Genomic DNA, 25,413 nt, shown 5'->3' with positions numbered 1-25,413 from the left:
TGTAGATGTATTAATAATAATAATAATATCTGAATCATCTCCTGTTTTCTTTCACTGTAGTAGTAACCAGGCAGTATTTTTCTATACATTGTAACCAAAGAAATAGGGAGTAAGGATGGGAGGAGGAAAGACTCAGAAATGAGATCACCCTGGAAAAGCTCTTATTATCTGGGGAGGGGAGGAGGAAAGGGGCAGATCCCACCATTAAGAGTTCAATATAAATGTATAAGTGGCTCGATGAGCAATTTAGAAAGGCTTGGCCCCTTGCCTCATGCATTCATGATTACTAACTTAACTTTCTTGGCAGCAGCAATGAACACAAGACAGCATGATCAAATAAAGCCTAGCATATATCTAAGCTTTGGAGGTTAGTAGGGTTGTGACCAATACAATGTGGGAAAAAAATTTCAAAGCACAATTTTTCCCTTTTTCACAAACCCAGAATCCAAAATATTCTCAGGCAGAAGTTCAGTTCTCCAGGAGGTAACTTGCCCTCACTCTAAGCAGCTACACATCCCCCCCCAAGCAATGGCATATCTCCACGCACCCCATGGTCCAGTATTCCATGATCTAGGAAAAAGCAAGATTCAGAAAAAAACAAAAAATTAACAATATAAGAATACCTGCTGTGAAATGACAAGAAATTGGGAAACCTCTTGGATGATTTCTGCAGCGGATGAACTCTAGGAATACTTCCTCAGCAGCATCCCCTTTCCCAGTCTCCTCTCCAAAACAGACACTAGGAAATGACAGAGCCCATGATTTCAAAGGAAAGGGATCACCTCAGAGCAGAGGGTGTAGAAAAAAGATTTTTGTGTGGTGAGGGGAAAAATCACTTCTGGGAAAATGAAAAAGCTGCGTAAATTCTAACTAAAAAGATTAGTTCTCAGCTTTGTTTGTGATATATCAATTGGCTAAATGACACAAATGATCTGGAAAGAATGTTGTGATTCATGATGATCTGAAATGAAAAGAAAAGGGAAAGCAAGAGAGCTGAAGGGACAGAAACTGAGCGTGTATGAAACTTGCTATTTTGTATCATCTCTTTTCTCTAAAATATAATGTTCTCTGGGAGCAGGTTTCCTTAGTATCATCTCTTTTCTCTAAAATATAATGTTCTCTGGGTGCATTATTCACAAACCAAAGCTCTTATTCTTATATGAAGGGGTCCTTCTTCACTTTCTTGTTAAAAATTATAAGATTGTAATATACCTACATGGTGTTTGTCCCTTCAACTTTGTTTAAAATACAGCCATCTCCAGAGATTGTGACACTGCATAGAAGATATAATAATAATACTAGCAACTAACATTTATATAATGCTTTCTATGAGCCCGATACTATGGTAACATTTAGTCCTTGTAATAATCCTGAGAGATTATTATCCCCATTTTACAAATGAGGAAACTGAGTCAGAAAGCGATGAGATGATCTACCCAAACAAATAAGTATCTGAGACTACATCTGAACTAGTCTTCCTGACTCCAGCTTCAGCACTGCCACCACTGTGTCATCTAACTGCTCTTTAAGATTTAGTTAGAAAAGACCTTAGAACAATAGAACACAGGATCACGGAATATCAGTACTAATGATACATGGGGAACACGGAATAGACCCTGTCACAGGTGCGTGTGGTTTTAGGATATTAAACAGGAAATGCCTAAACTCGGTGACCCAACGATGAGAGGTGATGGAGACCAAGAATCATAGAAGGTATTCTAGGAAGAAGGGATATTGGAGGTCACACAGTACAACCATCACTGACAGTGTAGAAGGCAGAGCCCCAGAGGCCTTAAAGTGACTAGTCTCAGGTTCTTCCTGTTCATAAGCAGCAGAAATTCCATTTCACTCAGATTAATGGTTTAAATTCTATTGCCAAGCCAGTAACCCTTCCCTCATCCCACTCAGCCTTTTCTCATGTTAGTCATGATGGTCCACTCTTCATACTCTTTCCTGAAAATAGCAAGCCCCTCAAAACAAAACAAACATTTACGCATTTAAAGAAAAAGTTTTTATTTTTTTTTTCTATGTGTAAACCAATGTGTTCCTTCAAGAGGTAATCAACACATCACCTTTGCTGTTTTTCACCCAAAACTGAATGATTAAACAAAATTTTTCTGTTCGACATAGCCCATGTAACAAGGGTGGGGCAACCAAAGTTTTGCTCCAGAGTACTACATTAAAGTGGTAATAGCACTTCAGGCCTTCAGCAAAATAGAAAAAAACATAACTAGGTACTTGGCAAGAATGAATTAAAATATAAGAGGGCATCTGGAACGATCCAAACAACAACAAAAGAAGTGAACCACACTCAGTGCCCACAATCCTCTCTTTCTGCCCTTTGCTGCCTTCACTTTCCAGTGTTATTGCAGCTTCTGCTCCCTCAACTCCCGCTCCCGCTCCCCCAACTCCCCCAGCTCTTGCTCCCACTCCATCAGCTTCTGCTCCCGCTGCCGCCGCATCTGCTCCATCTCCCGCCGCATCTGCTGCATCTCCTGTCGCATCTGCTCCATCTCCCGCCGCATCTGCTCCTCTTCCTGCTGCATCTGCTCCTTCTTCGGTTCCCACTTCTGCTGCCACAATTCCCGCCGCTTCAGCAGCACCTGCAGCTCACGCTTCTGCTCCCCCAGCTCTGGCTCCTGCAACTCCTGCAGCTTCTGCTCCTGGTCCTGCAGCATCTGCTCCTCCTCCCACTGCCGCAGCATCTGCTCCATCACCCGCCGCCGCATCTGCTCCATCTCCTGCAACATCTGCTCCATCTCCCGCCGCATCTGCTCCTCCTGCTGCCGCATCTGCTCCTCCTTCGGTTCCCATTTCTGCTGCCACAATTCCCGCAGCTTCAGCAGCATCTGCAGCTCCCGCTTCCGCTCCTGCAGCTTCCGCAGCTCCTGCTCCCGGTCTTGTTCCATTCCCTAAAATTTTGGGAGGAAATACTGGTTATTGATTTTAAAAGCAATGAGGAAGGCAGAGGGAGAAATCAGGTTCATCAAATTACAAGGTGATATGAGAAATCCAGGGAGGAATTTTGTTGTAGAAAAATGTTTAATGTCAAAAAATGGGATCACATCCTTCTTGTGTGTCACAATCTACTTGTGTGTCAGAGATATCCAGACATATTCCAACCTTTCATTTGATGAATTCTCTTCTTTCTAAGAGAACATAGAAAACAAGGTTTCTTCAAAAAAATGTTGTCTCTAAAAGAACCATCAATTTCTCTGTGGATCTGTCTTTCTTTTACCAATAAACCTGTAAATAGGTCAATTAAACCAATTGTAATGACCCTACACCTTTCTAATATCACATTAATTTATCCAAAGTATTGCTAAACTATATAATGGATGAAAGATTAAAAATTTATAGATGGTACTGGACACAAAAATTTTTCTGTAAAAATGTCAAGGCACTTTCAGGGATAGGCTTACTCTTTTACTTGCTCATGGCTTAAATTAACCTCAGACTGTACCAGAGTCTGTTTGCAATGGTTACTTTAACCTTAATCTAATCTATCTTTGATGTAGACTGGAGCCACTAAAACAGAATCCCTTTAAAACATTAATAAATAAAGTTCAAAAAAAAAAAAACTTATCACCAGGCTTTCTCCCAGGAATCTAGAAGTCATTTTATGAGTCAATAATCATTTCTCATATAACACAGGCAGATTTCTATAATTCTGTCTCATTTACTTTTGATACAATTTGAGTTTGTAAAATTTAAAGTAGCATCACACAAGATAAGAGATTTTACAGGAAAATAACACTATTCCAAAAGACTACAAGGCCTCCACCCATGAGGGATGTAGAAGACCCTTACCCAAAATGACTACTCAGAGATCACTCAGTAGAAAGCAGAAAGATTGTTTATTAAAACCTGCAGAGGATGAGCCCTTCTATCACAAGATAAGGGAAAGAGAAAGCTTGTGGTAGGAGGGCTAAAGAAGTAGTAAAGATACACAGGGCTTATACAAGATATCATAAGATAGCAATGGGGGGGGGAGGCATTTAATTAGTTACTGCTATCTGGAGAGAGTGGAATGGAAGGGTTCTGTTTCCCCAAAATCCTCTCATTTCTAAGAAACAGAAAATCAGGCCTTCAGGATTCAGATAGACAGTGGTCAAGCTAATAGACTAAAAATCGATAAATGTCATCAGCTCAGGTTAAATAAATTTCTTGACGAAAAAACTGAATCTAAACAAAAAATTTGATCTCCAAATACAAAATACTCAAGAGATTTCTAAGAAGGTAAAAAGAAATCTTGAGAACTATATTTCTGCCATAAAGATATAAAAAGAACACATGAATATTTTGTTCTAAAAATTAGAGGTGGAAAGGAAATTGTACCAGAAAAAAGGGTAAAGTGGTGGTACTACATCTCACGAGGAGGCAAAAGTAACCTATTATATCTGAGAGAAGGAATGGAGGGAGATGAACATAGTGTGTATCATCTTCTCTTTAGAACTGGCTTAAAGAGAAAAGTATAGACATATTCGATTTATGGTAAAACTCCTTCCACTTCGTTGAAAAGTGGGAGGGGAAAAGTGAAAAGGGAAGGAGCAAGCTAAGCGGAAGGGAACACAGAAATTGTGAGGAAAAGGGGTAAAATGGGGGAGGAACTCTAAGGTGGAGGAGAGATACTAAAAAGGGAGAGCTGTGAGAAGCAAGTGGTACTTTCAAGTTTAATACTGGGAAGGGAGGTAAGGGGGAAAGAAAGGAGAAAAGCATAAGCAGGGATTAACATGATGGCAAGTAATACAGAATTAGTCATTTTAACCATAAATGTGAATGGGGAAAAGTCCCCAAAAGAAGAAGCGGTTAACAGACCGGATTCCTACAATATGTTTTTTACAGGAAACACACTTGAAGCAGGGAAGATGTTAGAATGAAGAGGATCTGGGAAAGGTGTCCTGTAGGAGTTGGGATTTTAGCTAGAACTTTAAAGAAGTCAGGAAAGCCAGGAGCGAGACATGAGAAGGGAAAGCATTTTAGGCAAGGGGCACAACCAGCGAAAATGCCCAAGAGTCAAGCTATGTAAAAGGCCTTGTTCCTGAAAGAGCAGGGAAAATCAGAGTTCCTGAGCCAGACAGTACAAAGAAGGGTGCAAGGTTTTACAGGAGCAGCTAAGTGGCACAGCGCATAGAACAGCAAGCCTTGGGTCAGAAGTTCAATTCTGCCTCCAGACACTTCTAGCGATGTGACCCTGAGTCTCAACCCCGTTTGCCTCAGTTTCCACATCTGCAAAAATAAGCTGAAGAAAATAATTCACATTAATATCTTTGCCAAGAAAACCCAGATGGGGACACAACTAAACCACTACACAACAACCAAAAAATGTGGAAGGATATTGTAAAGATGGGATGCAGGGTGAAATTGACAGGCCTTGGAGGGAGACTGGAGAAGTAGGGGGTACGGTAGTGAGGAGTCTAGGAGTCTGGGGGGGACTAAGGGGATGGCTGTGCCCTCAATAATAATAAGGAAGTTTGGAAGTAGGGAGGTTTTGGGGGGAAGAATAATGAATTCACTTTTGGACATACTGGATTGAAGTTGTCTACTGAACATCCAATTCTAGATGTCTGAAACACAACTGGAGACATGAGACGAGATCAGCAGAGAGGGTAGAGCAGGAAAGGCAGATCTGAGCATCACCAGCATAGAGATGGTCATTAAATCCATGGGAGTTCTACAATGACAGCACATGTTCATTATGGCTGTAAAGCCCAAGACCTTTACCTACTCTCTGAATCATCACCAAAAAAATTAAATTAAGTGTCAAGTCTGAAAGTTGAATGTACTTAACTCTATTATGATTCTGTGAAGGGCACAATGGAGAGAGCATCAGACTCAGAATCAGTAGAATCTTAGATACTAGCTGTGTGATCCTAGGCAAGTCACTTAACCTGTTTGCCTCAGTTTCCTCATCTGCAAAATGAGTTGGAGAAGGAAATGGAAGAGATACTCCAGTCTCTCTGCCAAGAAAACTCCAAATGGGGTCATAAAGAGGCAGCCGACTAAACAACAATTCTGTGAAAATTGTTAATCTTTTAAGAGTTCTATGTAAATTCTCTTTTAAACTGAAGTCTATGTGAACAAGAAATGTCTATTAAGCAGATTTATTAGTCAATACTTCCTATTAACTGGCCCAATGGGTTATCTGTACAACTATAAAAACTAAAAGTTTCCCTAATAAACTCTGTAGACTTGAAAAGATCTTAAAGAATTCTTTGAATCATAAAAAAAAATTAATTTTGTCCACAGTAGTATTACTTATGTTTTGTGGAATTGTAATTTCTATTTATTGGTGCCAAATTCATCCAAGATACTGCATTCTCTGGTGACGATGTCAAAGAATTGAAATGCTATAATTCAATATTCTGTCCATTCAAGTGGAGTCAGACAGTCTTTGGGAGGGTTTTTATGGGCAGCTACTCTGCTTTATCCTAAGCCTACAAGGATCTATCTATGAAGGTCTTACCCCAGCCCAGGAGGAAAGAGGGAAGACAATGAAGCAAACATTAAATTCTCATCCAGCCAGAGGAAAGGGCACAGACAGGGCAGAACTCACAAGACACAGAGGAGAAACAAAAGCATCCAGAATATGAGGCTGAGAAGGAAACCCAATCTGGCTTCTGACTGGGCATCAGAAATGATCCTATCCATAGATGATGCAGAGCAACAGAAATAGGAGGGAAGAGCTTCTAGAAAGGAACTTGTTCAGAGAAATCATTTCCGCTAATTAGATGGCAATTCCATCCTCAAAGTCATTCATACTCCACTGTGGTCCTAATGCACTCTAGTTTGTCTTTAAAAATTTAATTTAGGTTTTTTGTGTTTTCTATGACTAGAAAAGCCTAAAACAAAACAAGCACAAAAACTGACATTTTCATATATCACCATTCAATATAGGTAATATTTCATTAATTTTTATTACATTTTAAATTCTGAATTGTCTTCCTCCATCCTATCCTGCACTGGAAAAGTCGCCATTTGACATATATCGACACACACAATCACATACATACAAAACCATACTATGCATATTTCTTTCAGTTCTTTCTCTGGAGATGAACAATATCTTCACAATTATCTCTGTTTTACAGATTAGGACACTGTTAAGTGACGTGAGCAAAATCCACTTCACTAAAAAGCAGCCTGGTAGCAGCTTTGAGAACAAATTTAGGGCCCCAACTCCAAATTCAATGGCCTTTCCACTACAACACAACTGAACCATTCCCCTCTAGGCTGCACTGCTGACCCACATCTACAGGACTTTCTGCACCATGCCACAGAAACTTGTTCACCCTGGAAGCTCAGCATTCCACCTTCAGCCCCTATATTCTCTCTCTAATAAGCTGGTTCCTCTAAGAGGCTCCATTTTGAGGATATCTGGGTAAATTTTGTCTTCATCCTTCTCCGGGCTATATTCCAGATTTCGGAATTCATTCCCTATGCCAATCCTTTCATCTCTTCCCCCGTCCCTTTTCAGCTTCCTTTTTGACATTGTCTTCCTCCCCATCCCAGACTTTGCCAATGAGGTGGAAAAGTGAAGTCCAGTGGAGATCCAAGGCTGGAGAGTGAGACCATGATCACACGGACAGATATCACGAATGATCCCAAGGGCAGAGATCCAGAACGAGAATAGACTAGGCAATTGTATGAACCAGTGGCACATTTGCCTTCTGTTGAGAAGCAGTCATGGCAAAGGAATACTGAATTTGGAGCTGAGTCAGGTGAACTAGAACCCCTGTTCTAATATTTACTGGCCAGCCAAAATCACTGGATATTTTTAAGCCTATTTCCCCAATTGTAAAATGGGGATGATAATTTTTTACTACCTAACCTCAGAGAATGATTGTAAGCAAAATGCTTAGTAAATCTCCAAACATCTGAATAATCAAGGATGTGTACTCAATTATCTCTAACCTGTTTCCAACTCCAAATCTTTGCCACAAAGTTAAATAAAAGGGAATATTATAGTTATTACTATATATTGACTTTCCCTATTTCACTGGTTCTGTGGCAAGCAACTTCACTGCTTCCCTTAGGCGAGTTTTATGCATAGATAAGACAAATAGACTAAATGAGTGTTATTTGAGGGGAATCAAAATGAAATGACTTTCTCAAATTATTTTCTTCCACCTCAGAGGCAGCTAAGTGGCACAGTATATGGCCTACAAAGCCTGCAATCCCGAAGATTTTTGTTCAAATCAAGTCTCAAGGCACTTATTTACTTAGTGACTCTAGGCAAATCATGTAACCTTTGTTTGCTTGCCTCAGTTTCCTCATGGGAAAATTGAGGATTAAAAATACCTACCTACTTCCTGGGGTTGTAATGAGGATCAAATAAAATACTAACTTTAAAGTGCTTAGCATAATGCCTGCAACAGAGTAGGAACTATATAAATATCTAAACTTTTGAAAAAATATTCAAATATTTAAATATCTGATAATTGCAATTCATTATAACTGGTTTCCTTTGTATGGATTTTATGCACTTTTCTGAGAAGAGGATGCATAGGGTTTATCATATTGTCATATGATACTGAAAAATTTAAGAACTCCTATTCTAAATATTATCTTGCTTGAAATGAGCATTTCACTCTATTGGATTAAGCTTGACCCTCAGCAGGCTCCTTTATTTATAAATCAAACACTCCGGGGGAGAAACTTGCTCATCCCAACACACCAACACAAATACAGTGATCAGAAAATCCCTTTCAACTTGTCAAATGAATCCCTTTTATTTTATAGGTGAGAAAACAAAAGCCCAAAGTCTTAAAGTTATTTTGCCAAATATTGCAGATTTCAAATTTGGACCCCTCTCCTCTGATTTGAAATCCAGTGGGTTTTTTAAATTATTATTAATTTATAATTGATAATTATTTTAATTTTTATGAGAACATTTCCTGATTGTTTCACTTGTGGGATCCATATAGATATTAATTTTCCTTCATAGTGCTTTGGCTGTAGATCTTGTGCTGTCCCTTCAGGTTATAAGATCAGAGGTGAGGACAGAGCAATGATAGGAAGATGGCCAAAGTTATCCTATGTTAAGGAGGTACTCTGGAAGTTGCAGGATTAGTGCATCAGCGGGAACTACTTTTTCCTCATATCCAAAATACCTAGCGCACAGGGGAAAGTTAATAAAGAATTTTTTCTTGAATCAACTTATATCCCTGATCCGATGATGTTGTTGCCTATTATCTTAGAAGGTAGACGAAAATTTCATAGATTTGAGGGCCTGGGTGGGCTGGCTCCTACCTTTATAAGGGAAGGATAGTTTCTCCAGTCTTCCATGGCTTGACAGAAACAGTCATCAGTCACTTTCATCCAATCTCTCACAGGGGAACAGATCTCATCCAGGGTCTTTAGAGTACTGAACAAGGAATGCCCCGTGCCTTCTTCTCAGTTACTTATATTTCTAGGATAGGACTGTCCATACTTATCAAGAACATAACAGTTTCTGGTCCCCCACCTCAGTATCTTTATCAGAGAATACCCTATGGGGACTTTGTTGTCAAACGCTTGCTGCAGAACAGATGCCAATAATAGGTGCTCTTCCCTGTTACTCACAGCTACCACTAACACACATGCTGCCATGTGGATGACAGCAAAACCACTCTGGGCATCTGGAGGTCATTTCAAAATATTTTATGCTGGCTACTTCTCTGCATGTTCCAGGTGCCAATTTGTGTGGCTGAGGCACTAAGAAACAAGAAGAAAGATGCTGGAGGTTACAGAGAATGTCGCTTCTCCAAATGACTGTTCATTTTGTGTAAGTCTATTTTCCTTCTTCCCAATCCTTCCAGCTGCTAGATTTTGCCTGTAGCCAGAGATTATAAAATTTCAGACTACCTAGTGCTGTGTCTTTTCTATATTTAATGCCTCCAGCATATCATAAGTGCATAATCTAATGTGCCCTCTGTTCTGTAGCTGTCTTCTAACAATTGATCACTACTCTTGTGTTAATTTTGGGGGAGATAAAAAATAGAGGGGGGATGGAAGAGAGAGAGAGAGAGAGAGAGAGAGAGAGAGAAATGAAAGTTGTTGCCCCAAAAGTACTTTTACAAAATCCACATCAAATAGGTGTTAAAGATCCAGATCCTTTACAAAAAGTATTTGTTTCCAAACTAATGTCTTTTTCCAAGGTAAAAAAAATAAAAACAAAACTGTTCCCCCCATTTTAGGCTTGAATCTTTGGAATACAATGAGTAAGAATATGTCTGGAAGAGTCCACAAAGTTCTAGAGATATCAACAAATGTGGGCTTCTAAATATTGAACCTTTCAAAAGCAATGTGGTCTTAGGATGTTTAACTCTGAGGAAAAGTCAATCAGGACAAGAATCCTCTGATGGAGATATTGGGATAAGTACATTCTTCTTTGGCTTACTTCCAAATTCTGTCCATATCTTGGTCAAATGGACCAAGACTCTACAATATAATAAGATGTCTTTGAGAAATCAAATGAATACATTATAATCTCCATTAATGATTAGACCGTTCCTTCAACATCTGTATTTCAAAGACACTGCAAACAGGAAATGAGTTCCATATAGAACTAAATAAAAGAGGGAAAGTAGTATGAATTGTTTTGGGAAAATTCCAAAATTCATTTAAATTCTCCCTGAAACAAATCCCCTCCTACCATTCCTCCCAAACCCACCCCAATTGTTTAAAACAACATTATTCTTTAATCCCTCTTTGATAACCTAGAGCAGAGGATCATCTCAATAAAACAGGTTTTTAACCTTTTTTAAACAAGTTATAGAATGTTACAAGACATGAGTGTTACAGTGAGGAGGTATAAATAATGGCATAAAAGCCATCTGACAACCAATTTCCTATGTGATTCTGGGTAAAAGTCATTTGGTTTTTCAGTGCTCTGAAAGTGATGAATGTAAGTTGGAATGAAGTTTCTGGCATGAATTGTTAGAGCGATTTTCCTTGCCTGGGATTCTATATACACAGCAAATAAAGATAGGAGCAAAGTAGTAGATGGGCAGGTCACATGGTAAAAGTGTGGGCTAACCAACTGGTCCACTGTTTCATTGTTTTTGTTTTTGGGGGTTTTTTTTGTTTTTTTTTTTTTTTTAATATAAAAGAGAAAATGAGGCATACCTCCAGCAGACTGGGTGGAACTTTTGTGACAGACTTATGAAAGAGGTTGGAGAAGAGTTGGAAAAGGTTAGCATATGTAAATTGTTTATGACATTCTTGGAGACAATTCCCATAATGATGAAATCACGGATTCATTAAGATATTTGAATATAAACTATGTCTGGACAGGTAAGTCAACATTGCTTCTCCTTTTTTTTCCCTCTTCACTCCTGAACTCATCTTCTTCTCTCCTTTCTCTGAAAATTCCCCTTACAATTTATTTCCTCAGGATTCAAGGCATATACATATTTGGGCTAAAATCTCTCTATTCTGGATTTTAGGTAATAGGAAAGAAGGGATTTTTGGCTTTTTTCATTCCTTAGATTATGAAAAGAAAAATAATATGAGCAATATTTAAATTGGGAGAATTCCCATCAGATAACTAGGACAACCTTACAAAGATGGGTCTGCAATTCATACAATGAATTTGAAATTTGTCAGTTATCCCAAAAATATAGTTAAAATAGACAGTATGGAGGCACTCCATCACAGGCTGAAATGTTGAGGATATTCCAAAAGGACCCTAAAATGTTCTCTTCCTTTAGACTCCTATGTCCTTCCATGGAAATACTATTAGCATCGTGCCACAGTTCTCTTTTAATGTCCTGACTCAGTTTCCCTAATTATCCTATTCAATTACTCTGCCTCAGGTTATAACCATTCCCTCTTAATGTTAGGATAAAGGTCTTTTATCTTAGACCTTCAGCTAATGTCATTCTCTCTTAATGTTTGATGGGATAAAGGTCTTTATCCATTTTAGACATCATTAGAGTATCAGGAGCCTCTCCAGTACCTCCCTCCATTATGCCTGCCTCCACTATGTCATCCTCATCCTAGGTTCCTCCCTCCATTAGGTTATCCCCATCCAAATACCTCCCCCCTTACGTCATTGTTCTTGCTACCTCATAAAAGAATCTTCTGTAGGACATTCACTGCTGGATTCTTTTGAGACACTAATGTCATTCAGCCCTGGTACCCAACCATGGATTCATTTGGTCCCAGTAATTCTCTCCACTTAATAAATTCTGTATTAAGTACTCTCTAATCTTGCTTAGTTTCTCCAGCATTACATGAGCAATTGTAGTTTTTAGAACACATATGCTGACAAAATTATTAATTTTCTTTAAAAAATATTTAAACCCAGCTAACTCACGCAAAGAACAAGGAAGAAAAAGAAATAAGGACTTCTTACAAAACACTTGGCCTCTGACCTGTTGTTGATAATTCCGCTTTAGCTCTTCCTACTTTCAACCAAGCTTAAGTATTTGAATCCAATATCTAATGTTTAAATAACAGCCAGGACCCTATTAGTCTTCAGGAACTTACTAGAGCATCAAGAAAAATGATGCAGAAAATATATAGTAAGGCAAAAAATCATTCAAAGTTTTATTTTTAAATCTAAATTTAATATCTAACATAATATAATAAATACTAATTAAAATACTGATGATATAATTTGAAATATAGACCATCAAAGACATAAACAGAGACTGCAATTGATATCTTTGCTTAAAGTCTTATTCTAAGCATGGAATACTGATTAAAAGTGAAATTTCTTAGAGAAAAAAATTAACCTGTTAGCATTATTAAAAATTAAAAATACTTGACTATTAAGCCATAAAAAATTTTACTAAACTAATAAAAGTCTACACAATGAAGGAACATCAATTGCAGTTGGGTTTATTTTTGCTTACACAGCTCCCCCAAAAAAGGCTTTCAGCACAAAACAAAGCCCTCCTTATGTATCTTTATATATAAGCTTCTACTTCCGTGTCTCCATTGTCTAGGGAAAATAAAACAAAAACAAAACAAAAAGGGAACCAAAGGACAGGGATTAAAAACAACATAAATATATAGAGGCACAGTATGCATCTTCTCAAAAAGAAAATAAATATATGGGCATTTCAATATATTTTCCAAGTCCCATCCACTAACCAAATGAAGATTCTCAAGGTATTTAATTAAGGAAATGAGTAAAGATGATTATTACACTCTATTTCCAAAAAAATGTATTTTAGCGGATACCATGTGTATATGTCTAAATAGTGGTTATTACACCAAACTATGATAGTATTAAAATATCAGTACCACATGTATTTTTATTTTTATATTATTACCTTTTCTGATATTCTAGTTTTGAGAAAGATCACTATAGTTGTGCACTAGCTAATCATCCTTTGCAATTGAATGAAAATTGATTTCACTAATTACTCCTTATAACTAACAAGTATTCAAATTTATTCATAGCAACGAAACTAATATTCAACACATTCTTTAAGAATATTATATCATTCATTTTCCCATTATTGATATGGTAATAGTTTTCAAAATGATCTACATAGAAAATTTATGTGGCCTACAGTAAATGAAAATATTTTGCCAAAATAATGAATTATCTACTAATACAAACATAAATGATGATAAAGAACATTTAAAAATCAATGCAGAAGTATAAAGAAAATCTTTATTCACCTTAGAATCCAATGGCATTTCCTAAATGACATAATTTAATATAAAACTTACTCCTCTCCAAGGTCCCCTTTGGCGGAAGTTGTAGAAGCTGTCGTCCCCTGCGTCCTACCACGGGAGTAGGCTTGTTTGGACAGAGCCAGTACGAGGATGAGAGCTAAAACATATATTGAAGAAAAACATATAACTTGAATACTCAAAACTAAATAAATGTAAGATTTTTAAATCAAATTGGTACATGATACCTTTATTAATGCTAATTTAAAGAGCTTTTGTTTTTGATAAAAAAGAGAAAACACTATCTAGAAGGGAAAAAATAAAATAATGACCAATATCTAAATACCCAAAGATGTTAATCTTGTTGTGTGTTGATATGTACACATACATACACACTCTCTCGCAAACCAACTAGCACAACAAAGTTAATGGACTTACTTTTACAAAATTAACCTTCACACACTAGATGAAAGCAGGAGAATTCTGTAACTCAGAAATGTGGTCATAGTTTATTTTTCTTCCTACCTGATTCCAAATTTACAATAATTTTCTTTTTTTTTTTTTTTAGTGGCTCATATGCAGGCTCATATGGAATAGTTTCATTTCTAAAATAATTCAGTAACTTAGAATAAACCAGTGAAAAATATAGCAGAAAAGACAGTTAGTCCATAAAATTAATATCAGCATAAAAAGTTATTAAAAGTTTGATTTGATGTTATGATGATGACTATTCCATAAGCAATGTCTAATGGACACAAACAATTTCTCATTCTGTAGGAGAAGAAGGTGATAGTTATGATGTGCTTCATGTGGGAAATTACCCAGGACTCCTGATAAATGAGAAATCACAAAACAAATGTAGTCAAACAGTTAATAAACCAATTACAATGGTAGCTGCGTACTGAATATAAATAGTGTGCTTACACTCTAGGGGTTAGTATCTAGTGATACTGGTGATCAGCCAAAGATGATAAGATATACCAATTAGCCACTGGGAAACTAAAATGGTGTGTTGGAAGGGCAAAAGGGAGGTTAGTCTCATTGAATTGTTGTTCATCTCCATACTGCAGGTGAAGGAGGGGCAGATCTTCCAGTCATTAATGAAGGCATCAACCTCATGAGGTTTGTATCAGGACTCTCAGTGGATCTGGAGGGGGAGGTGGTCCGCTCTAGGACAGGCTGTTGTGCTGTTGATCTGGATCTGTGATATGTCTATCTATTTGCTGCTTCACAGTCCCTGTAATGTTAGTTAAAAAGCAGCTCAATTGACCTTTAGCTCTTCTCTTTTGGTTAAATCATGATGCATTAAAATGATTTGAAGAAAAGTCACTGTTAAAAGTTATAAAGCACATAAAGAAGGAGCTACCATTATTTTTCCAACTTTTCTGAGCAAACTTTAGCTTCTGAAGAGCATATAATGATCCAAGTTCTGCCTTCGTCTGAGTATCAGTAAATTTAATTGAAGGTACTAGAAGTTGCTTGGGCATAATAAAGGGCAATAACTGTTCTAGTATTCGCTCCTGAAATCAGTTTTATGAATCATTATCTACAATGTCAAAGAGTTCAGGAATAGCATATTCCTTTCCCTAGCATTTTCCAAAGGTGGGATAGGGAGGGAAAAAAACAACAACTACATATGCATTATTCTCCAAGTTGATAAAGTAGTGTAATCAGTACAGGAAAAAAGTTATCAAAATCATTTGGAAAAGTCAGTAGATACCGATGAAATCTAAAAATTATATGTAAGGAATCAAATCATGGTTATGAAAAAGCAACATGGCTTTTCAGAGGACCTGACTAATTCTGAAAGTCATGTTTATGAATGAAGCCATGGCTTTATGATTTATACTAAACAGACAGACAGACAGACGGACAGACAGAAAAAACTAGTCAATTTGGTCAGGCAAACTTCGTCATACACTACTATCACATAAAAATAGAGTAGTCTGATAAGATGATTATATGTTAATAATGTGCATATGATGAGGCCTGTTTAGTTACACATAAAAATAAATCCGGGTCTTAATCTTTGTCAAAAATAATACTAAGCTTAAGTGTTGTAGGCAATGTTACACCAATTCCACAGGTTTACAATAGTAATTATAGCAGTTTGGGGTTGAGAACAACATGTAGTAGAATCCCATTATAATATAGCTTGTTATTATATACACATAATTTGAAATTAAATAATTTCCCAAACAAAAATCTATTCACAATGAAATGCAAAACTAGTATTCTGAAAAAGTTCCACTGTTAACAGTAAATTCTTTCAGTTAATAAATACAGTAATAAATACCATAAAAGCAAAATGAAAATGATAAAATAAAGTTCTCTAAAAGTAATGATATTTATAGAATATATTTTACATCATAAGAAATTGGATGATTGGTACTTTTTTTAGCATTCTATTTATGTTTGGTAATTAGATTGAGATTTAAGTGAACTTTTATTATGCTTTAAGCAAAAATTTGTCAAAAATGGATTTCAGTTTTTAACCTTTATTAATTTATAAAGTCAGTAGCATTTCCCTTCAGATCAACATAGTATTTAAAAGGAAGAGAGGAAATAATTAGTGTTAATATAGGACAATTACATGGCAACTTACACCCATATCGTTATCGCCATCCAAACATTTCAGGGGATTGGTCTCATAAAGCTAATACTATAATGAGGTGGGTTTGGTTGGGGGAAGGAAATGATTTGGCAAATGATCCCTGAGGTGGGGGGGCAGAGTACTGCGGCATAACTGAACTGAATCGGACAGAGCAAAGTGAGACTGAGGAACAATCCATGAATAATTTAGCGAGAGGTGTTATCAGTGGTGGCAGTGTTAAGGAGGATATGTCTGTAAATAAAGATCGTTAACACGAACTTTTAAAATAATCTTTTACAAAAGAAAAACAGATGCAGGCAGCTTCTCTATGCAGAATGTTAAGGTTTAAAGAAAGTTATATTTATGAAATACCACTTTAGAGAAAACATTTTAAAATGCTAACCACTCAATTAATTTATAATTTTAATTTGCATTAATTAATGGTGACATATTTCTGCCTTGTTTTATTCTTCCCTAATTCAGGTATTAAGACTATGTTTTCTCAGAGAGTAAACGAATTAAGAATAGGTGATGAGGAAACCACAGGATCCCTCTTTGCGGATGATAGGACGGCATACTTAGAGAACCCCAGAGATTCTACTAAAAAGCTATGAGAAATAATCCGCACCTTTAGCAAAGTTGCAGGATACAAAATAAACCCACATAAATCACCAGCATTCCTCTATGTCACTAACAATCCCACAGTTAGAGTTACAGAGAGAAATTCCACTTAAAGTCATAGTGTGATGGGAATCTATCTGCCAGGGGAAAATCAGAAACTGTCTGAGCAAAACTACACAACACTTTCCACACAATAAAGTCCGATCTAACCAACTGGAAAATAGTGAGTGCTCTTGGATGGGGCGAGCAAATATGATAAAGATGACAACACTGCCTGAACTAATCTATTTATTTAGCGCTATGCCAATCAGACGCCAAAGAACTATTTTAATGACCTAGAAAAAATAACAGCAAAGTTCATTAGGGAAAACAAAAGGTCAAGAATTTCAAGGGAATAAATGAAAAAAAAAAAAAAATCAAATGGAGGTGGCCTAGCTGTACCAGATGTAAAATTACATTATAAAGCGGCGGTCACCAAAACCACGTGGAATTGGCTAAGAAATAGACTAGTTGATCAGCAGAACAGGTTGGGTCCAAAGGACAAAATAGTCACTGACTTTAATAACCTAGTGTCTGACAAGCCCAAGGAGCCCAGCCTTAGGGATGAGAACTCAGTGTTCGACAAAAATTGCTGGGAAAGTTGGAAATTAACGTGGCAGAAACTAGGCACTGACCACACTTAACACCGAACACCAAGGGCGGGTCAACAAGGGTTCATGACCTGGGAATAAGGACTGAGATTATAATTAAATCAGAGGAACACGGGATAGTTCGCCTCTCAGACCTGTGGAAGAGGAAGGAATTTGTCCAAAGAAGGACTAGAGATCATGATTGATCACAAAGTGGAAAATTTTGATTACATCAATTTGAAAAGGTTTTGTACAAACAAAACTAATGCATGAGATTAGAAGGGAAACAACAAACTGGGAAAACATGTCTCAAAGTCCGATTCTCTTTGTGCAGCAAAACAACTGTTTGGACATGTATGCACATACTGTGTTTAATTTATACTTTAATATATGTAACATGTATGGGTCATGGGGGGGAGGGGAAAAGTTGGAAGAAGAGATTTTGCAATTGTCAGAGCTGAAAAATTTCCCATGCACATATCTGGTGAATAAAAAGCCATGAAAAAGAAGTCAGCCCATTTCCCTGGAGGTCGCCCCTCAGGAGGAAGACTTTCCTCCCGCCTCCAGCCTCAGTTCTTTGCCAATCCTCTTCCTGCTCCCTTCCACCTCCTCCCCCCAGGGACAACTTCAGGTAGTTAAAATCCCGGAATCCCCGGATCTTCTGACCAATTCCAGACCCATTGGAGCTCGTGGCTCCTGCCCCGCCCATTCTGGCTGGCTTCTCCAACACGCCCTCTGATCACTGGCGCCCTTCTCGAACCCCCGACCAGAAGACCTGGGGTATATTCGGAAGCCCCTCAGGAGGCAAGAATCATGCTACTTGTACAGGCCACGCTCCTCCACAGAAATGTGGCCAACGGGGTTCGCTGTGGGCGGCTGCAGGGTCTAACGCTCCTGCACCAAGGGGGCCGAGAGTCTCTGGCCGGTTTCACTGAGAGTGGGCTCCCCCATCTGAACCTGCGATGGTCCGATCCAAACTTTGTAACATTGTATGGGCTCAGGGCAAGGTGGGGGGAGGGGAGATGAGCCCAGCAGCCCCCGCTACAAGGAGCCGAGCAGAGTCAAAACCTCTCCGAATAATGCAGTCCAAGACTGCGCTAACTTGGGCTCTACTTGCCACCCTCCCCACTGCTGTCTCCACATACCTTTTCAGAGCTGTAAAAATCCCCTCAGGTCGTATTCCCGTCTAGTCCTTATGGCAGAAGGAAGCACAGAGAACTAGAGGCGCACTCCCACGTACTGCAAGGGCTTCTGGGAAGCCCAGGTCTCCAGGGTAATTTCGGGAACCCCGCCCCTAGGCAGCAAAGGCTCCTGGGAACCACGCCCCCACTCTTTTGGGATGTGGGGGACCGCCCTCATCTTGGAAGCGCCACTCAGTGTCTTGATGCAGATCACGTGCTGTCCCTTCAGGTTATAAAATCAGAAGTGAGGACAGAGCAATGAGCCCAATTAAGGCTAGTGCACAGCAACGCTTTCCAGAAATCCGTTCATCATTCCTCACCTGTAACTTATTTCAATGTGCCTTCTTTGTAATTCTGTTTACTTTGGTCTAGTTCACCCCAGGATTGTAAGGAACTCCCTATGTTTTTGTCAAATTTTTATTGTTTACCTTTAAAACAATTGCAATTATGTTGCAATTATGCCCCAAAAGTTAGTGCAACTGCTTTGGCCGGAAGCCCAAACATGCAAAGTCGGCGTATGTGTATTTTTTCTCCACCTCATGCCCATTCCTTCTCATTCTCATGACTAATTTTCTGACTGACAGCAGCATAAAAAGTATGGATGTAGCTCCGAAGAAAGGGTTCCTTGAAGGACTGAGTAATCACCTCCGAGAATGCACCAATGCTTGTAATAGTGATTTAACCCAAACCAAAGATCTTGGCAGCTTTGAAGGGAAAAAAGAATTGTAAGAAGGGAGGTGAAAAAGACTAATTAGAAAGCTATTCGTACTCAATTGTCAGACCCTATGATCTAAATGTAAGCCCCTACCATTGTATTCAACCATGTCTAGTGCCAGCTCCACCCGCTCTTCCATCCGCCAAGTCAGCATCAGGGATGGGGAAGTCAAAACGCCCGGTCCACTGGCAGTTCCAGAGTCTCTACCGTTATAGAAGCAATAGTACGAGCTTAGAGTCCCACCTCTACAAATGTATCCCCTAACTTAGAACCCGGTGTCCCTCATGCGCCAAATTATTCTCCCTGATTTCTCAAGGACCGCAGGATCCTGCCTATCAATGTTCCTCTACAACTTAACTACTGTGAACTAGGAAACTTCAGTGTACAAGCCGATGCTTCCTCAAAAATCCCAACGGTTTCCCCACTCACTAACTCCTCTGACTTACTCCTTCATTCTACTTCTGCCACACAGAGGGATACATAGTAACTTGACCAACAAGGACTCGGATTCCATGACTAAAAATTCCAAGACTTCTCTGTCCAAATACCTCATTTTCTTATTTAATCTTTCTATGTCACGTTACTCCAGTTCTATTCTTAGTTGAACTCTAATCCCTTAAATACTTTGTTTTCCCAGGCCATTCCCACTATTGACACCACCTTCTTCTTTCCCAGTCTTCAAGTAATTGGGCAATCAGTTACTCTCAACATTTCTATTACTATAACTTGACTACACTTTTAAATCACTGTGCTTCCTTGTCGACTGACAGGCATAACCATATAAAACAATAATCACTATTTGATTCCTTCCATTCTCCTTATCTGCTGTAGAATGACTATGGAGGAAGTCATAAAATTGGGCTGTTTGTGCTTAATAACAACTTTTCTATAGTAATTACATAGTGTTTTACTATCTGCAGCTTGCTTTGCAATAGCATCATATTTTAATCAAAATACAAATCACAGGAAGTCGGAGCTATTATTATTCCTATTTTACAGGTGAAATTGAAGTTTAGAAAGGTGAATTGACTTCCCAAGACCTATAAACCAATAAGTGCATAAAAGCTGCATTTGAACTTGCCTTCCTGTTCCAAGTCCAGCACTCTAGATATTGTACCATCCATCTGCCTGAAATCAAGTTATTTAATCTAAATTACATCCTCAAAACAACAGAAGAGTTGTTCTATTTCTCCCTAATTGATTGTATATCTACTCACTAGAGTGACTACTTCATACTGGGGATCTACATAACTGAAGAAACATCACTGAAGAAACAAAGTACATCACTGAAGAAACAAAACAAAGCAAAACAAACCCTGAGGAGGAACAGCTAAATTGCCCAATGGATATAGCACTCGCCCTGGAGTAAAGAGAATCTGAATTCAAATCAGGCCTCAGTCACTTATCCCTAACTGTCTATACTCCCCCTGGAAAACAAAACAAAACAACAAAAAACAAACAAAAATCTCACCTCTGTTAACTTTATAAGTTATGAGACCATAAATCAAACTCTTCAGTTTTTATTTGCAAGAAACTATATATGACTATGTAGTTGCTGACAAGCAACTGACTAGTGGTACTGATAAAGAGAATTTCTACAATTGGAGCTGTGTACTAGATTCACACTTGTGTGTTTTATGTTTTCTCTGCTTTTAAATTATGAGAGATAATAGTACTTCTGTATTCTGCATTGGTCAGAACCCATCTAGAATAGCATATTCTATTCTAGAAACTAACAAAGTATCATTTATGGGAACAAAAGGTATGGAAACCATATTATTTAAGAGAATTCAATTATACAACTATCGCATTTTATTTAGATCTAAGGATACATATCTTTTCTAATAGATTTAAAATATTCAGCCAATGTGTGGATTTGTTTTGCTTACCTATGGGTTACAAGAACTTTTTTGAGGGTTGCGAACATTCTTGCCTAGAAGGGGATGACTTATTGGGCAGGTAGCTAGTACAGTAGATAAAGAACTTGGCCTGGAATCAGGAAGACTTCCTGAGTTCAAATTCAACCTAAGACACCCACTGGCTAATTCTGGGCAAGCCATTTATCCTATTTGCCTCAGTTTCCTCATCTATAAAATGAGCTGAAGAAGGAAATGGCAAACCACTGCAATTTCTTTACCAAGAAACTCCAAATGGGATCAAAGAGTCAGACAGAACTGAAACAAATGAACAACAACGGATGATTTAGAGGGGAGATTCAGAAGGATAGTCATAATGAACCAAAAGAAATTAATATTAATAGACAGGATAATGCTGGTATTACCAAAATGATATACTGGTTTTTAAAGGACATGTTATAGAAATCATGATTTCACATTTCTTTATTCTTTAAGAGAAAACTCACATTTGCTAATATTTACATTCAAAACAAAAAAGAGAGATTAACTAGAGAATTCTTAAAGTACCATTCCAGGTCTAAATTTTGTAATTCCCTGTTTCACCATCGCTATCAATATCACCACCAGCAGAAGCAAGAACATCTAAATTAGACACCCTTCAGAAAAGAGCCAAGAGATAAAGCCCTTCACAACTTTATAGTATTCTTGAGGGATGACTCCAACATAGTAGGAAAAAAAAAAAAGCAATTGCCAAAGAAATACTATATTACAGCAGCCCAGGGCCTGTTATTTGTGCTGCAGAAACCTATGGAAAACACAATTTAGGATAGAATTTTCAAAGCCCCAACTCTAGTACATGCAAAATTTGAGAAAAAGAGTTTCAGAGATGCCGGGGTGCTTCTAACAATGCAAGAACTGACTAGAATGGCTTTGCTTCAACACAAGGATCCAATTAGCATTTGCTCTTCCTACTGAACCTCATCACTTCTTCCCTGTAAAGGAAATTCATATAAAAATAATGATATCATCTACATATTATTTTATCTACTTCAAAGCTCTTCCACATCTATGATCTTTCATGGGGGAGTCAATGAGGAAGGGGCAAGGGGGAAGTATAGATAGAAATTTTGTCCTCACCGGTGAGGACTTTGTTCCATCACTGATGAAATTTCACTATACAAAACATAAAAGTCTTCACTGAGAATTTACAAGGTTAATTCTTTGAAAATGTATGTACTCTGATTTAAACATAAGGAGTGATTGTATAAGCAAATTAGAAGGACAAAGGATAGTCTACCACTCAGATCTGTGGAGAAGGAAGGAATTTGTGGCCAAAGAACTAGAGTACATTATAGAATGCAAAATGGGTTTTGATATCAAGTTATAAAATTTTGTGTACAAAGAAAACCAATGCAGACAATATTAGAAGGGAAGCAATAAGCAGGAAAAAAATTACATCCAAGGGTTCTCATAAATAGAGAATTGACTCAAATTTATAAGAATTCAAACCATTCTTCAATTGCAACTATGCTCAAAAGTTATCAAACTGTGCATACCCTTTGACCCAGCAGTGTTTCTACTGGGCTTATATACCAAAGAAATCTTAAAGGAGGGAAAGGGACCCACATACACAAAAATGTTTGTGGCAGCCCTCTTTGTAGTAGCAAGAAACTGGAAACTGAGTGGATGCCCATCAAATGGAGAAAGGTTGAATAAATTATGGTATATGAATATTATGGAATATTATTGTTTTCTAAGAAACAATTACGAGGATGATTTCAGAGAGACCTGCAAAGACTTACATGAACTGATGCTGAGTGAAATGAGCAGAACCAGGACATCATTAGATAAGACAACAGCAATATTATACAATGATCAATTCTGATGGATGTGCCTGAAGAGTCAGTGAGATCCAATAATCTTGTGATTATTGTGAGTTATTGGATTGTAAGAGCCATCTTAACCCAGAGGAAGCACTGTGGGAACTGAGTGTGGTTCACAACATAGCATTTTCACCTTTTTATTGTTTGCTTGCATTTTGTTTTCTCATTTTTTCCCTTTTTGATCTGATTTTTCTCTTGTGCTACATGATAAACGTGGAAAATATGTATAGAAGAATTGCACATGTTTAACATATACTAGATTACTTGCCATCCGTGGGAGGGATGGGGAGACAGAGACACAAAAATATCTGGAACACGAGGCTTGCAAGGGTGAATGTTGGAAATTATCTATGCATTTTTTAACTAACAAAAAAAAAAAGAAAGAAAAAAAAATATATGAAACTTTTCCTATCCAGGATATCACTGAGTTAACTTCATTTCAAAGATGAAATTCACAGACTGACTACTTGGCACTTTGGTGCCCTGGAAGTTAATGCTTGTATTAGTTAGTCTTTAAAAGGAAGGCAAGAGAGCAAGAACAAATCCAGGAGGGAAGAAAATCAGAGATGAAAAGGCCAGAGGAAGGAGGTTTAAAAAAAAAAAAAAAAGCCCTCCAGTAGTCTAGAGGAAAGTTTGCTTCACCACTAGCCCCTTTAGGGAACTACAAGCATCAGAGATGCACTTAGCCCCAGACGAGGAGGGAACCAGGTGACCTACAAGATTGAAGCAGAGGAAGGTCTGAAGCACCAAGGAGTTTTTGGCCCAAACTGAGAGCTGCAGGAATACTAAATAGTAACAAGCTCTCAAAAAAAGATTTCTGATTCAGGTGATATCCATCAGATGTCTTCTATTTGGTGCCCTAAGAATCAGATTTCTAACTTAAGCATAAGGATCTCAGACATTTCTATTCGTGTCATTCAATCAAATTCACTTGTTTGCTTAATCTAACCTTTGACTCTTTCATGATTATCTTAGCAGGGAACCTGACCGAGGCTTTCAACAACAGCCTGACCTTCACTCAGCTCTCTAACCTTACTTCCCATAGCTCTCTACCCTCAGCGTACAGCCCAAAGTTGAAAACAAATTTTTGTAGGACCCGATATGTGGACTTATTAGTAATTATTGCTTTGAAAGGATAACATAAGTTACTATACCATTTCTTTCCATTTCAAACTTGCTTCATAGCAAGAAAGAAATGGAGCTAACTAATAAGGAATCAAAACTTGATGGCCAAAGAACAGGGTAAAAGGAAACACTGTCTGCCTGTCTCCTAGGAAACTGTCCAAAAAGAAAATGTGTCCTTGGAAATATTACATCACATGGTTTATCTGACAGTGGGACAGTATGGGGTATAGAACCATGTAGTATGAACATGTGTCATGTCAGACAAGCTTACCTCGTTCCAGAAAAGGGGATTGAAAATGATGCAGAGAAGAACAGCCAGAAAGCTGAAATCTGTGATATCGACGTAGCCAAAAAGCCAGCTCATAAGAGAAAGTTCTGCCTGGAAGGAACACAATTGTATTAGTGGAGCAGCCTCACTGATTAAGGAAATAAGCTCAAATCTCAGGACTCCAAGCTATGCAAAGAGTTGTCTCCAGCCCATCATGCTCAGAAGCATCCTCACATAAACTATTCTAATCCAACCAAATCCAACACCTGCCATGTGCAATCTTTCCTGGGTCTTTACTTGTGTCATTTACTTACCCTGAAATAACCTCTCCCTTGTGCCCTAAGTTTTAGTAATTCTTCAGGGATCTGCTCACTTACTCTTCCAATAAGGCTTTCCTGAATTTCTCTAGTTCCTGCCATATAATAATAATAAGAGCAACAATAATAGCTAACATTCACATAGTACTTACTAGGTGCTGGGGATTGTGCAAAACACTTTCCAGTTATTATCTCATTTGATCTTCACGACAATACTAGATTAGAGGCAGTTATCATCCCTTTTTACAGCTAAGGGAATTGAAGCAAAAAGAGATTAAGTATTTAAGCCTGGATTTGAATTCAGTTCTTCCTGACCCTGGTCCCTGGGGTCTATCTCCTGTACCACTTAGTTCTCTACAAGTCTATAATCTCTTTCTGGGCAAGGATAATGTCTTCATTTCTACAGCTACACGATACCCAAAGTAGAATCATATTAACAAGCTCCTTAACCAAGAATGATGGCTCACACCTGTAATTCCTGCTATCACCGAGGCTGAGGCTGATAGCTGCTTCAGGGCAGTAGTTCTGAGGTGTAACAGAACTGAGCAGATTCAATAACCACATTAAAGTCCAGCACCAATATAGCAAACCTGTGGGACCAGAGAGGCCAC

The 25,413-nt window shown here is 38.0% G+C and overlaps 1 protein-coding gene across 3 annotated transcripts; it reads right to left on the bottom strand.

Moving 5' to 3' along the window:
- Nucleotides 1-1,994: 1,994 nt before the first annotated feature.
- Nucleotides 1,995-25,413, bottom strand: LOC141543220 (uncharacterized). 3 transcript variants are annotated; one of them, XM_074268155.1, is made up of 4 exons: nucleotides 25,272-25,413; nucleotides 24,489-24,596; nucleotides 13,672-13,774; nucleotides 1,995-2,912 (listed from the first exon to the last, which is right to left on the bottom strand). In XM_074268155.1, the coding sequence occupies exons 2-4, from the start codon at nucleotides 24,579-24,581 to the stop codon at nucleotides 2,611-2,613; spliced, it is 498 nt and encodes a 165-aa protein (XP_074124256.1). In that variant the 5' UTR covers nucleotides 24,582-24,596; nucleotides 25,272-25,413; the 3' UTR covers nucleotides 1,995-2,610. The 3 variants fall into 3 exon arrangements, with proteins under 3 accessions (XP_074124256.1, XP_074124254.1, XP_074124253.1); XM_074268152.1 differs by lacking the exons at nucleotides 24,489-24,596; nucleotides 25,272-25,413 and adding exons at nucleotides 9,253-9,412; nucleotides 18,603-18,718 and having other exon boundaries at nucleotides 2,113-2,912; XM_074268153.1 differs by lacking the exons at nucleotides 24,489-24,596; nucleotides 25,272-25,413 and adding an exon at nucleotides 18,603-18,718.

The sequence above is a fragment of the Sminthopsis crassicaudata genome, chromosome 5 (genome assembly GCF_048593235.1).
Source record: "Sminthopsis crassicaudata isolate SCR6 chromosome 5, ASM4859323v1, whole genome shotgun sequence".
Taxonomy (NCBI): Eukaryota; Metazoa; Chordata; class Mammalia; order Dasyuromorphia; family Dasyuridae; genus Sminthopsis; species Sminthopsis crassicaudata.
This window is presented reverse-complemented; position numbering and strand designations above follow the sequence as displayed.